Source organism: Eublepharis macularius, chromosome 3 (genome assembly GCF_028583425.1).
Source record: "Eublepharis macularius isolate TG4126 chromosome 3, MPM_Emac_v1.0, whole genome shotgun sequence".
Lineage (NCBI taxonomy): Eukaryota > Metazoa > Chordata > Lepidosauria > Squamata > Eublepharidae > Eublepharis > Eublepharis macularius.
Window position 1 is genome coordinate 159,985,802 of NC_072792.1, and position 15,150 is coordinate 160,000,951.

General features: G+C 41.8%; 1 protein-coding gene across 1 annotated transcript in view; it reads right to left on the reverse strand.

The window, feature by feature from the left end:
* The window catches only part of DDX10 (DEAD-box helicase 10), a 242,076-nt gene that overhangs the window by 208,974 nt on the left and 17,952 nt on the right, over window positions 1-15,150 (reverse strand). Inside the window, exons 7-9 of the mRNA XM_054974856.1 lie at window positions 9,952-10,078; window positions 7,510-7,672; window positions 5,611-5,695 (exon numbers count right to left, since the gene is read on the reverse strand). Of these exons, the coding sequence (XP_054830831.1) occupies window positions 5,611-5,695; window positions 7,510-7,672; window positions 9,952-10,078 (375 nt within the window). The remainder of the gene's footprint in view (window positions 1-5,610; window positions 5,696-7,509; window positions 7,673-9,951; window positions 10,079-15,150) is intronic.

A 15,150-nucleotide genomic window follows, 5' to 3' on the forward strand; every position in this document is an offset into this window, starting at 1 on the left:
AAAAACAAGCGCATAAAAACCGCAGCACGAAAACAAGAGGATTACATAAAAACAACTTAAAATAACGTTAGACGATTGAAAATGATACTCAAAGAACTGTTCACAGACCATAAAAAGGCTTTAAAATATGGATTTGAAAAAGAGCTTGAGCTGAGCAAGCCATTTCTAATTTGCTGCTTTCTGATAATCTTTTGCAGTACATGGCTTGTGGTACGTTGCATCTTGTACTGTGGATTAATCCACAGGGGGGATTACAGACCAGCTTCACCACAAAGGGTTGGTAAGGGGGCCAATGGCCTTGGCCCCTTCCCATTCAATAATTATATTAATGTCAACACTGATACATCACACAAGCCATTACATGTACTATCACAGTTAAAACACTGATTATAGGATTGGGGTCTAAATCCAAAGAAAAGTTTCAAACAGCCTGCTGCCTTTTTAATTTCCATACCTCAGCAGAACTGGACTGGGTGTAGCCAATACTCAATGCATGGGAGAACACCAATATAATACTAGAGCTTCAGATTATTCAAGGAAACTAACTGGCAGCAGGTTCAAGGCAGATCAAGAGGAGCACTTCTTCATTCAATGCACAGTTAACTTGCAGATAGCTAAGCAGAACCTCCATGTTCAGAGGCAGTATACATTTGATTACCAGTTGCTGGAATAAACAATAAAAGATTATCACCACCTTCTAAACCTGCTTATGAGCTTCTTGAAGGCATTTGACTGGCTGCTGTCACAGAATGCTTGCTGGGCCTTGGTCTGTGACAACAACGCCATTCTTTATGCTTCCCAGGCCCCACAAGCCAGCTGATTTGAATGCCTTAGGAGGAGGATAAGCTATAAATGCTAAGCAAGTTTGTAACAAAAGCAATTTCAACAGCAAATATTTAAGAAGAAACTGCTTATTACTATGGCAATGCAATAAGGGAGCTATCCTCAGCAATGACTCAACAGCAAGCGCTAAAAGAGCACGTGTTTGGGTTATAAATACTATCAAAATTCAATAAGGCAAGAACTAAATGAGACTATTCTAGCCTTGAATTATGGAAAATCATTTTGAGAGAGACTGTAATGGCACTAAAATCCAATCTATGCTCAGGCAGATGTAACAAAAAATCCTCTTCTCAATGAGAGACTGCTGTGTCATCTAAAAAGACTGGAAATTTCAGTTATCTATAAGGGACAAACCCTGCCAGAAAGCAGCTTCCATTTATTTCTCATAGTGCAGAATACTGGGTGTTTTCTTAAAAGGTTTAACATACAAAAATCCTAAGAATACTGTCCAGAGAATGTGCATCACTGAAAAAGGTGGCTTTTAATTCTGAGTAAATGTAAAGAACCAGCAAATGTAAAAACTAGTGAAGATGCAACACTGTACCAGAAATGTTCAGGGAATAGTGAAGGAGAAAAGTAGGTTTAGAAGCCTGTAAGCTTCGTGCCCAGCATGGTATAGTGATTAGTATGTTGGACTAGGGCCTGGAAGGCCTCATTTCGAATCCCCCACTCTCTCATGGAAGCTCTGAGTGACTTTGGACCAGCCATACTCTCTCAGCCTAACGTGCTTCACAGGGTTGCTGTGATGATAAAGTAGAGGAAGGGAAAACATTGTGAGCTACACTGGGTGAGAAGAAAAATAAGGTATAAATGAAACAAAGTCCAAGTCTCACCAGTCTTAGAGCGGAACCACAAGTGACGCCTGACACAGGTTGGACACTTGTCAGCTTCCCTCAAGTTTTGATGGGAAATGTAGGCATCCTGGTCTCGCAGCTTGGCTCTCTGACTGCTGTCCAATGGACTTTTCAACTGTCACTTGTCCAACATTCCACCAAGCTGCCTACATTTCCCATCAAAACTGGAGGGAAGCTGGCAAGTGTCCAATCTGTGTCAGGCGTCACTTGTGGTCCCGCTCTTAGTAAAATGATCTAACTACTACAGACAACTGTCTTTCAGTGTTGAGTAACCATTGCCACCGTATGGTTTTACAGCCCCAAGAACAATTTTACAGTCAATATGGAAAAGCTAATACAACACACAAATTTTAATTGAATTTATATAAATTTTACTGAAATTTCCATTTTCTCAGACACTCACATAGACACACTAAGGAGGCCAATTAATCATGCCTTAAAACATGCAAAAAGTTACATCTCTACCCCCGTTTTTCAGGTCTCTATAGACTCCCTGCCGTCACTTTGCTCAACATCATACGCATGAGAAATTTAATAAACTGAAGAGAATCTCAGTATCTTACCAAGCAACATTACAGTGTTTCAGAAACTATATGCTATATATACATCCCCCAATCTCAGCAGGAAGGCAAACTGAAGTAAGAGCCTATCTGAATTTTTTAGAAGAGCTGATGAACAGAATGTTGAAGGATCTGAGAACAGATGTTGCAGCATTATTGATACTACACAGGGATGCACCTGATATGCAATCTGTATGGAAGACCACTGGGAGCCCTATGTAACAGCAGAATATCCTACTATATAAAAGACTAACCATGTTCTAGACAACTAACTTCCTACCCTGGTGCGCCTCTAGAGGGCGCTGCCATGGAGGGAAGCCCAGAAGAGGCAGCCTGTCACTCTGAGAGCGAGACGCAGAGGGAAACCCAGGTCAGGATCAGGCACTGGGCATGTGGCAATCCTTAGTGTAGATTTTTTGCTCCACATTTAGAGGCAAAGTTCAGAACTCAATATACAACAGTGGAGCTTTTCAGCCCCATTAGCAGGAGGGAAGTAATAATCTGAAACCTGAAGTTTGGGATCCTGAGCTAAAATCATCCTGCTGATGCCCTGTTCTAATGCATTTAGTCAGAGAGCCAAGGCTGGCAAGTTCAAAGAGGCTTTTATCAGCTCTGAATTGTGGAACTCACTGTTGCAAGAAATTTCCCTTGCACCCTCACTTTTAGCATTCCAGAAGTTGGTTGAGGATTTTTTTGTTTCGGATGGCATTTGATGATTTTTATATCCCAAACCATTTGTTTTTTTATTAGTGCCAATATACTTCTAGTTTTAGTTTTTTAATTGACTGCTGTTTTATCTATGGGGTTTTCTACTGGCTGCAGCTTTATGAACATGTTTAATGAGTATTTTTAGTTGATTTGCTAATTAACTTTTATTGTGTTCACTTTTATCTTGTCATTGTATTTATTTACTTAAAGTATTTGTATCTTGCTGTCTCCATGTAGCGAGCCTGAGGTGGCTTATAACAATTTCAGCAAAACAATAAAACGCATAACCAACTTAAAACCACCAATAAAACCAAGATGCTTTGGATATTCTTTCTAGTAACAGAAGCATGTCATGCGCACTTTCTAAAATAAAAAAAATCATGTACCATAAAAATGAATGAGAAACAGGCAAAAGTTATACAAACGAGTACCATAAGCAAGGCTATGATGGTTTTAACAGAGTTTAATATCTGGAATTCCCTTGTAAAAAACGCGACATCAGGATGCTTATTAAGAGCAGATCAAAGCTAAGGAAGATGGGTTTCCTGTAAACCAGATGCATTTTTAAACAGGAATATCATTTAATCTCTCTTAACACAGCATGATGAACAGTTCTATAACATGGTAACAAGTTTGCTTCAACAAGCCAACTCAATCTAGAGAAGTGTGAAGGACTTGTAAGCCTTTCCCTGTTCGATGTATTGTCGAAGGCTTTCACGGCCGGAGAACGATGGTTGTTGTGGGTTTTCCGGGCTGTATTGCCGTGGTCTTGGCATTGTAGTTCCTGACGTTTCGCCAGCAGCTGTGGCTGGCATCTTCAGAGGTGTAGCACCAAAAGACAGAGATCTCTCAGTGTCACGGTGTGGAAAAGATGTTGGCAGGTCATTTGTATCTACTCAGGAGGGATGGGGTTGAGCTGAGTCATCCTGTAAGAGTTTCCCAGGGTGTGGAATGCTAATGCCGGGAGGCTTCCCTGTATCCTGAGGAGGTTCTTTTGCATATGGATTGGCGCTTGATGTGCTAATCTTCTCTGCAGGGCTATTGTCGAGTATAGAGTGTTTTGTTAGCCTGGTGTTTTTCAGAACTGGAAACCATGCTCTGTTCATTCTTAAGGTTTCTTCTTTCCTGTTGAAGTTTTGCTTATGCTTGTGAATTTCAATGGCTTCCCTGTGCAGTCTGACAAAGTAGTTGGAAGTGTTGTCCAGTATTTTGGTGTCCTGGAATAAGATACTGTGCCCTTTCCCTGTTCCTTTCAGTGCCCCCCCTCAGAGGTCAGAAAAAACCCACAGCCATCCCAAGTCTCCACCTGGGGCCATCTCCTGTTCCCCTTGCTCCCCAGAAGTGCTAAGAACAAACTGGGTACCACACTCTGCCACCAACAACTCTGAAAGCATCTTCTGCTAAATGCAGCCATGTATCTAGTACTCTGTCCGTATCTATGTTGCCATTTAGAGGCTCCGCCTAACTGCAGCACTTCCCTCTACTCTCCTACAAGCAAACACTGAGGTGATTTATTGCAACTTCACAATTTCGAGCTACAGCCCTCCAGGGATGGTGAGCTTCGGCACTGCCCCTCCCTGTAATCACGCTTCAGATAGCAAGACCAAATAAGTGTGGCGTTTTTCCTAGAGATCCGACTTACAGCATGCAAAATATAAGGAAGTTTAATACATGAATAAAAAGATATACCTGTTCTGTTCCAGCATTCAGGATCAGCAAGGGTTCCTTTTCCCTACACTCAGAACATATCCTAAACGTTGTTTAATTAGGACAAGCTAGCTTTAATTGGTAATCATTTGAAGTTCATCTTTACTTCTCATGGTTGGGTCTTCTCTCCATTGGCCCTGGCCATGAGGACAAGATGGAGTCCCTAGGTATAAGGCTGAGGCTTGTGCCCATCCGAGGAACTAGCATCTACGAGAGAGCTTCTTCCATATCTCCTGAATTTAAATAACCCTGTCTTTCTCCCCCTCCCTTCCCTGGGATCACCTTACTGTCCCTTGCTGTCCAAAAGGAAAACTTTTCGTTCTATTACTCCAGTCTTCCCAGCTTTAAGGCTTCAGTAGCTACAGGGATGCCATGGAAGAGGAGAATGATGTACGCCACTTTAGGTCCACTGGGGAGAACAGCGGAGTATATATGAAGTTTAAAAGATTACTATTATGGTGGGGGGTGGCATACCATTGTTCTGCTTCAGTCAGAGTCATAAGCGTAACCAATAGCTTGAGTGATCTATGCTTAGAGCTTGATGGCGTCTTCCTTTAACCCGTTCCTTTCTGCCAGTTTCAAGTCCACATTTAGGTTCCTCAGAAAACACAGCGCATGTTCCCAGAGATTGAAATACTCGGGTGAATTCTTGGGTGAAGGTGAAGAGTGTCCTCAACTCACAGCTGACTTATGGTGACCCCTGCTGGGGTATTCATAGCAAGAGACTAACAGAGGTGGTTTGCCATTGCCTGCCTCTGCAACCCTGGTCTTCTTTGGATGTGTCCCATCCAATTACTAATCAAGGCTGACCCTGCTTAGTTTCTGAGATCTGACGAGATCAGGCTCGCCTGGGCTATCCAGGTCAGGGCTTTTTCACAAGAAGCATAGTAATTTTTCTAAATAAATAGAACAAACAATAAAGCACGGGGAAATCATACCTGGCTGTCCTTCCTACTCTGTGAATGTAAGTATTTGCATCCTCTGGACAGTCAAACTGAATGACCCAATTCACTGCAGGGAAATCTGCAAAGGGAGAGAAAAGGTCTTGAGATCTGAAAACATTTAAAATTATTTTAAAAGTTTCTCCTTTGGCAGTATGGCCCACTATAAATGCTATGCTTCAGATCCATTTTATAGACACTGGATTTAAGGAGACAAAGTAAAATTAATCACATATATCAGGTCTGTGTCAGATAGGACTAAAATTAATGGTTTCTTCAATTCCTAAGTAATGATGGTGAAGCAGAATGTAATTTTATACTTGACATAGATAGACAGAGTATTTGTGTTTTACAAATGGTAAATCTTTAATTTTTTTAACAATCTTTCATTATTTAAACCAGTGGCTTTCAGCCTTTTCAGACCTAAAAACTACCCAGCACCCAAACATACAACTTAGCACAATTTTTAAAATTTTATTTGTATATTATTTATACATTTAGCTGTCTATTTTCCCCCATCACTCTCTCCCCTCCCTAAATCTTTGAACAAACTTATGATTGTTTTATGATTGGTTTTTATGACTGCCGACTTGCTGCTTTTATTGATTCATTTTTATTATTTAAACCCTTTATTTTTCATACTGAATTATTGTAAACTGCTTTGAGTGTTATTTTAACAACAGAAAAGCAGGATACGTATTTCTTGAAGCAGAGGGTTGGAAAAGGGATAAAGGCAAACTTTGCTGATTCCCTCTTCCCTAGTGAAGAATCTGAAGTCTGAAGATAATAATAATAATAGCAACAATAATATTCAATATATATACCACCCTTCAGGGCAACAATACCCACCCAAAGCGGTTTACAAACTATGCCATTATCATCCCCACAACAAACACCCTGTGAAGTGGATGGAGCTGAGAGAGCTTCTAGAAGGTGTGACTAAACCAAGGTCACCCAGCTAGCTTCAAGCAGAGGACTGGGGAATCAAACACGGCTCTCCAGATTAGAGTCCTGCCGCTCTTAACCACTACACCAAACTGTCATAGATCAGAGTACAGACTCCTCATCAGGCAAAGAGACTTAAGACTCAGATGAGGAGGGCACTGAACACCTGATACTACCACGGAATAAGACAGTTGGGACACCTCCAAGAACCTCTCTGTTGTTCAAGAACAGCCCCAGGAATCTGAGCCAACCTCTCACCCTAGGATACAGCCCAGCCCTCTGACTCAAACCCAGAACCCTTCATCCCAGAACCCACTGCAGCACTTGAGGTCTCTCCCCAACTGACTCCTCCAGCCCCACAAAATCCTGAACCACCTCCAACCCCAGTGGAGCTCTTGCCACTGTAACCAGGCACAGCTCTTTTAAGAACTAGCACCCTGCTCCCAGAAGGGCAGAGCTCGCATCTCCACCTCCTTGCAGGAGTATTTAAAGCCTCAGTTCTCCCTCAACCTTTGGTGGAATAACAACATCTAAGCTCTAGTATTGTCGGCTCCAGTAACTTGACTCTGAGACCTCAGCCTCAAGCAGGATAGAGGCTGCCCAGGATTCACTTTTCAGGACACACAAAGTGCTGCAGTAAAAAAGAGAAGCGGGAAAGATACGTTCTGTGAGCAGAGGTCTATTCACAGTCCTTTGGATCCAACTCAAAGGAAATCAAATTTAAAAGCCAGGATTGTCCTTATCCACAATCTTATTATATTGTGCATTTGACAAAGCAGTCTCAGGCTTGTGATAGTTTGTACCGCAATAAACCCATTAGTCTTTAAGTTCCACAAGACTCTTTTTTACTTTAGCTACAACAGACTAGTAGGGCTACCCCCTGGATCAGAGAGATAAAAGCTTAAGTACTTTTCTAGCTTGATGGACATGCAGGTACTTGAAGCTACTTACCCAGCCCCCGAGCAGCAATATCTGTAGCAAAGAGAACTGCTGATTTCTTGTGAACAAAATCATTATAGACTTCCATTCTTTTCATCTGCTGCTGTTTCCCGTGCAGGGCCAGTATTGGAAGGCCAGGGCGAAGACGGCAGAATATTCTGAACAGGTATTGAACCTAGAAACCAGTGAACAATTTGGATTGTAAGCAATTTGGGTCATGAGCCTGTCTTTTGATTATTTTACCCTAAAAAGCGTCATATACAATGCAGTCACTAAAGGGCCAAAATACATGTTTCATAGAAAACCTGTGATTGGATTTCCTGATCTTCTTTATTTTAAATCTGCTGGGGAGAAGTTCAGAATGACAGGAGCAAAAACACTGGAGGCAAAGATATTTAACTCCCCCCCCCGCCCCCAACCGGCCTGGTATTTTTCAGATCTATCTTCCTCCCCTAGAACCATGAGTTAGTCTTGGGTGGGGAGAAGCGATACGTGTATCTTTATTTTGTCCTCCTGCAGTCAGGGACCTTTATTTTGTCCATCTTGCAGGTAGACGCTAAACTAAAACCTGGGATACCCAGGTTTGAATCCCCACTCTGCCATGGAAAATTGCTGGGTGCCGTTGGACCAGCCACATACTCTCTGCATTACCTATTTCACAGGGTTGTCGTAAGAATAGACTGGAGGAGAGGAAAATGGTGTAAGCCACACTGGGACACCACTGCTAAGAATGCCAGAGCATAAATGAAGCAAATAAATGTGTGTGCAGAGAAACAAAACTAGGAGACAAAGTATTCAACATCTCCTCCCTGACCACTGCTGCTCTAATTAAATTCACAGATGCCTTAAAGTAAAAGTAGAAACACCAGGAGATAAAAACATGCATCTCCCACATGAGATACAATTTGTCCTATATGGCATGCAGTTTGGCTACAGAAGTAGCAAGAATTATAATTAAATTAGATAAAGCTAATTTAAGTAGATTCCCATAACTTCCAAACAGAGCTGCAATATGGAGTTAGATCAAGATGGGTAGCTATGTAGCAGTAGAAAAGACCAAGAGTCCAGTAGCACCTATAAGACTAACAACATTTGAGGTAGGGTATGAGCTTTTGTGAGCCACAACTGAGCTCATACCCTACCTCAAATTTTGTTAGTCTTATAGGTGCTACCAGGCTCTTGCTTTTTTCTATAATATGGAGTTAAGTATTCACCTAAAAAGGCAGACCTCAGTAACTGGGCACCAGATTTAAACAAACTATTTACTGTTGTTATTAATATCATTCAGAAACTGATAGCGTTATTGAGAACATAACAATAATTATTCCAATAACTGAGAGATCTCTGTCTTTTGGTACTACACCTCTGAAGATGCCAGCCACAGCTGCTGGCAAAACGTCAGGAACTACAATGCCAAGACCACGGCAATACAGCCCGGAAAACCCACAACAACCATTGTTCTCCGGCCGTGAAAGCCTTCGACAATACATCATTTATTCCAATATATTGAAAAAAAGGATGGAACTCTGAACAGATGGCACTATAGTTATAGTTTAATTGTCAGAAAAATTGTAGGCAGTTTTCCCCCCCTTCTTTCCGCCCTTCATATTGCACTGATTATTGGATGCATTATACTGGTCTTTATTGAATTGTTTTATAATTTTGTTATCTACCTCAAGCCCTAATGAGAAAGGCAAATGACAAATGAAGTAAATAAATAAGTTTCCATTTTGAAATTATCTTGATTCTATGTATTGTCGAAGGCTTTCACGGCCGGAGAACGATGGTTGTTGTGGGTTTTCCGGGCTGTATTGCCGTGGTCTTGGCATTGTAGTTCCTGACGTTTCACCAGCAGCTGTGGCTGGCATCTTAAGATGCCAGCCACAGCTGCTGGTGAAACGTCAGGAACTACAATGCCAAGACCACGGCAATACAGCCCGGAAAACCCACAACAACTATCTTGATTCTGTTAACATCCATTTCAACCACTGAGAATGCTTTCTCCAATCATTTCACGATCTGTTATCAGTTATCAGATTCCCAGTGGTTTGCCACCAAATCTTTACAACCACTAATAAATTTTCAATAAGGGTCTTGCGAGGCTTTTTCTTTTTTATTCTCCATCAATTTTTTTTATAATTTCAACAACCACAGAAGGATCCAACCTCAATTTAACAGAATGCAGGGTTATTGCAAAAGCAACACCTCTTTCCAAATTCCAGTGACCCAGGAGCACTTAAAATAAATTGTTAATACAAGTGCTTATAAAAACAGCTGGTGGCAGGCCCCAATAAAGAAGAGGCACGTGTCTCCTACAAGACATGAACAAATCACCTTAAAGTAAAAACTACTTTCTCCTTCAAATGCATTGGTTTTATTATTAGATGAGATGCAGACTGAAATAAATTCATTAACCTTTTATTATCTTATTTATATTCTAGATACATGCAATACCTCTTTGCAACTTGCAAAAAATACAATACTCTTCTTATTCAAATGGCTTCTTAAAAAGGAGTACAACATGTTGATTTTCTGATGCAGCTCACAGACGACATAGTTCTGTTCCAAAGTTGCCGGGGTGCTAAGATAAAAAAGTTACACGATCAGCATTAGGTACCATCACTAAACCTTAAATAAAGGAAGAAGAAACACTGTTCAATTTGCATTTATCCCCTTGTCATGTTCTTTTCCGGCTTTTATGATGATTTGTTTGGTTGCGGTCTTAAAAGATTATTAACGGCTACTGTTGTTTTAAGTTTACCAAGTTTCTATCCTTCTATGCATATCTCTATCTATCTATTTCGATTTAAAGTTGTATTATTTATTGTTTCATTTTATACTGTCGGTCGCCTCAGGCAAACTCCAGTACGTGAAAGACAGAAATCTTATCAATATATAAATATATCAATATATATATTGATATCAATATATAAATATTGCAGGAAGTCATGGGGGAAAGTATGCTAAAGCTCGTGCTACAAACTGTTATGTTCAGCTTTTAAATTTAATGGCAAGATTTATGTGTTGCTTACGGTCACCAATCTGTATCATGGTTGTGATATGCCGTGAGGACCATAATGATGTGTTGGTCCTCTAGGACTATCACTTTCATTATCTGAAATCTCAGCACTGCAAAACCTCTTCCTAAAAGTTCCAGACTTAAAGTCTCTTCCAGTTTCATGCCAGAATGAGAGAAAACTAGCTAGCTTGCTGTCAGATTCTCTCAGTGGTAAGTCAGAATCTGGGGCCGAGATACCCTCCAGTGTCTCCTTTTTTCATGACTGGGCTTTATCTGAGCCTCAGACAGGAAGAGGAAAACGGGGGGGGGGGGCTCTAGCTCACCCTCGGCCCTCTCTCCCCCTTAGCCAGCTTCCTCTCTCCATCCCTCACAGAAGCTGTCTAGCTCTTCCTCCCTGGCTATGCCCAGGCTGGCCTAATAGAGGATTTTCTGAGGGTGGGCCGACCCCGATCTCTCCCCAATGCCTCTTCTTCAGGGGCAGGCCTTGAAGGTCCTGGCTTCTCTGGCTGGGCCCTCCCTTCTCCTGCCCCACCCTCTCCAGAGGCTGTGATGGCCTGCTCAGGCCCCAGGAGGCCCAAGCCCTGCCAATCTCCTCCTGTCTACTCCCAGGTGCAGCCTGGGCCCTGTCTCCCCTCTACAGGCTGTGTCAGGCTTGCTCGGCTCTGAGGCTGCTGCTGGCACACTCCAAGGCATGGCTTCACCCTTGTTTCTTCCCCTGCTGCCCCTTATTAGGCTGCCTGCTGCAGTGGCACCCAGGCAGGGCTGTTCACCACTTCAGTCCCCTCCACCCAGCCTGCAGGTCCCTCTGGGGCAGGTGAATGTGGGTGTGGGGTCGCAACCCCTGGATATCTGCACAGCTGCCAGATCAAACGGAATTTGCAAGAGCCGAATTTTGTTCAAACCCTCATTCACTGTCATACATTAAAGATTACCTTCTCCTTACAGCCCATCTTAATCTCACATAGCAAGCAAAACCAACTCACCAAGCCCTTCATGCTTCCACCAAATACAGAGTGCATCTCTAAGAACACTCTCCCGGGAGTAAGCCCCACTGAAAACACACAAGCAGGATTCTAAGTAGGCTTGCTTAGGCTTGCTTTCTCAGTCACCAAGGGCTTGGTTTCTTAACGGTTCTGTTGCAGAATGCCCTTCCTGAAACTTGAATGAACTAGACCAGAGCCAAATCATTATTATCAAAATTATTACAAGACTTTATTTTTAGTTATTTGGGCTTGCTTATAGTTAAGGTTTCAAATCTGAGGAATTGGTATATATGCACTGGCTACCCATCTTTTCCTGGGCAGAATTCAAAGTGCTAGTTCTTACTTTCAAAGGCCAAATGGCTTGGAATTAGAGTTCTTGAAGAACCTCCTCCTCCTATACTGCCCAACCCCTCCAGTCAAGATCCACTTCCCAAGCCTTGATCTAGAGGCAAAGTGGGCAGTGACTACAGACAGGACTTTTTCAGTGGTGGCACCTCACATGTAGAATTCCCTCCTCCTTAGAATTATACAGCTGGTAGGGACCCCAAGGACCATCTAGCTCAACCCTCTGCACAATACAGGAAACTCATGGCTACTCTGAAACTACCCCAGCGACACACACACACACACACACCACTCAATGCCCAGAGGAAGGGAAAAAAATTTCCAGGATGCCTAGCCAATCTGGTCTGAAGGAAAATTCCTTCCTGATCCCAAAGTAGTGATCAACATTATTCTGGGCATATAAAAGGGCCACGAGACCTCAGCATCAGCTAATCCCTTCCTGCCGTCCCTCTCACAATCTGCCAAAATTCATATTGAGTCATAGAATCATCATTGCTGTTAGGTGGCCATCTAGTGTCTTCTTAAAAATCTCTAAAGCCTGTTCTACCAAGAAACCACTCTTACCATCACGAAGGTATTCCTTACGTTTAGCTCACTGTGATTTAATTTTAACCCACTGCTTCTGGTCTGACCTTCTGGAGAAACAGAAAACAACTTCGTTTCATCTTCTATGGGACAGCCCTTCAAATACAAGAAGAGGGCTATCATATCACCTCTCAGTAGTCTCCTCTCAAGGCTAAACATACCTAGTTCCTTCAATCTATCCTCATAGGACTTGGTCTCCAGACCCCTACCCATCTTTGTTGCCCTCCTCTGGACATGTTCCAGCTTGTCAATATCCTTCTTAAATTGTGGTGCCCAAAACTGGACTCCAAGTTAGGTCTAACCTGAGGAGAGTATGGTGATACCATTACTTCATGTGATCTGGACACTATACTTCTGTTGATGCAGCCCAAAATCGTATTTCCCTTTCTAGCGGCATCACACTGCCGTCTCATTTTCAGTATATGGTCTATGAAGACCCCCTAGGTCCTTTTCACGTGTACTGCTGCCAAGATAAGTCTCACCCATCCTTTAATTAGGCATTTGATTTTTTTCCTAAATGCTCTCTGCTGAAATTCGTATTGTTTGTTTTAGCCCAGTTTCCCATCCTGTCATCTGGTGCCTACCTACTGATTTTTAGGCCCCAAGCCAAAACATTTTAACTCAGGCTAAGGGTAAAAGGATTCCTTTCTTGATTTTTTTAGGCTGTTCAATGTTTACTTTATGCTGTTTTTATGCCATGTTTCAGTGCTGGCACCTCACATGTAGAATTCCCTCCTCCTCAGAATCATACAGCCGTTTATGGTTTGTTTTAAATCTTGATAATTATGTTTTTGTTTTGATGATTCTACAGATCGTTTTTACTTATGCACAGGCCTCAAAGAGGTCTCGGAGAGATGGCGTATAAATTCTCTAAATCAAGAAACAAACAAGGGCTTTGATCCAGAAGCAGCTAATCCTAACTGAGCTCTGATGATATCCACAAAGAAAGAGCATCACAAGATACTTAATCCACCGCTTTCTACAAAACGTAATTCATTACTAACTTTTGTCAGATCAAAGCTGTTTTTGTCCGATTTTACTGCAAGTGTGTTTTTTTTAAGTTCTTGCACACACCTAATCTTAATCATGGAATACATGAGAAATTTAACAGGCCTCTCACAAAACCTGTCTGACATCTTAAATACTGACATCCCAACAGCCCTGAACATTAAAAAAGCAACCATTTTCGTACACTCTTATTAAAAACCCACTAATATATACAAAACCATCTTATTCCAAGTTCAAGCATCAGTCCATCTAATTCAAGGAGTGGCATTCTAGGACTTTGTGCGAAGAAAGATCTTGCTCAGAAATTCTTTGAAATAGGAGACTGAATCTGGCAGCCTTCTGCACGCAAAGAATATATTTTGCCTCTGAGTTGTGGCAGACGGCAGTGTCACAATTGAAAGCTTATGATGTGCAACAAAAACCATAAGGGGTGCCTTCTAATCAGACTACGTATGGGCATGCACAAAACCTCAGGTCAAATATAAAACTAGTATCTTTAATTACTAGTTAGGTTTTTTTTGTAATGGAAAAGGCAATTCCCAACCCCAACACAATGCCAAACACATCATTATATGCTCCTACTGTTGAACTTGAAACCATTAACAATATTCCCACTGTTTTATGGACAATGCTACCGTCTTGGTAGAAATGACAGCATTCCATAATGATTTGAATCAGCCCACTGCTCTGTACATCATATAACTGTAATCGCTGCCTTGTAATAATCTTGCTTGGAAACTCCTAACCCCCCACCCCTCTTGCAGCACTGTTCTAGTAAACTGATGAAAATGGTAATTCCTAAGAAAAAACAGAACTCTGCACTTGGGTTTTATTGTGTAATCCAAAAAAACCCAGAATATTTCACAACATAGCCCACCTTAGCCCAGGCACATCAGAGCTAAGCAGGGTTGGCTATGGTCAGCATTTAGATGGGAGATCACCAAGGAAAACTGGGGTTGCTATGCTGAGGAAGGCAATGGAAAACCAACTCTGAACATCTCTTGCTTGGAACACCCCATGGATAGGGTCACCATGAATCAGTTGTGACTTGAGAGCATGTCGAGTCACAGAGAGACATTGACCTTTTCTGATAGAGACTGCAAGTATATGTATCTCTCTGTCTGGGAAAGACAGAGACTGCAAGTACATGTATACAGTCAGAAATAAAAGCAGCAAAGCTACATGTTGTATTTAGGAGGATTAACAGCTTCTTACACAAGGCTGGCCAAATGGAGACCAGGCACCAATGCAGGTCATTCTATCTGATCACAGAAGAACTGGGAAGGAAAATGATGTTTTAGTTATAGCAAATATTTTCTACGTTTGGAGGATTCATCTTTCTTTCTAAAAATCTGACATTCATATATTGTTAAATATTAAGCATCCAAGTGCTCAAGTCACTTTACAAGCTTTAAAGCAGCCATTAACAACCTTGCATCCCCACAGAATGGGGGCCAAGGCAGGCAGAATACTTGTTTGCCCAAACCTATCCGCTTAGCACATGGCAAAGGAAAATCTCACACTAGGAACGTCCAGGTTCATAACTTACTCCCTTAGACATGACATGCTCTCTCAATACAGGCAAGTAAGTGTCTTTTATATAATGCACACCCTCAGTAATAGCAACGTTCTCACAGTTAAATGATGCCAACTTTTCATACAGCCTATGGTCAAAATGGGGTCAGTTTGGGCAACAATGCTTTCTTTCAAACC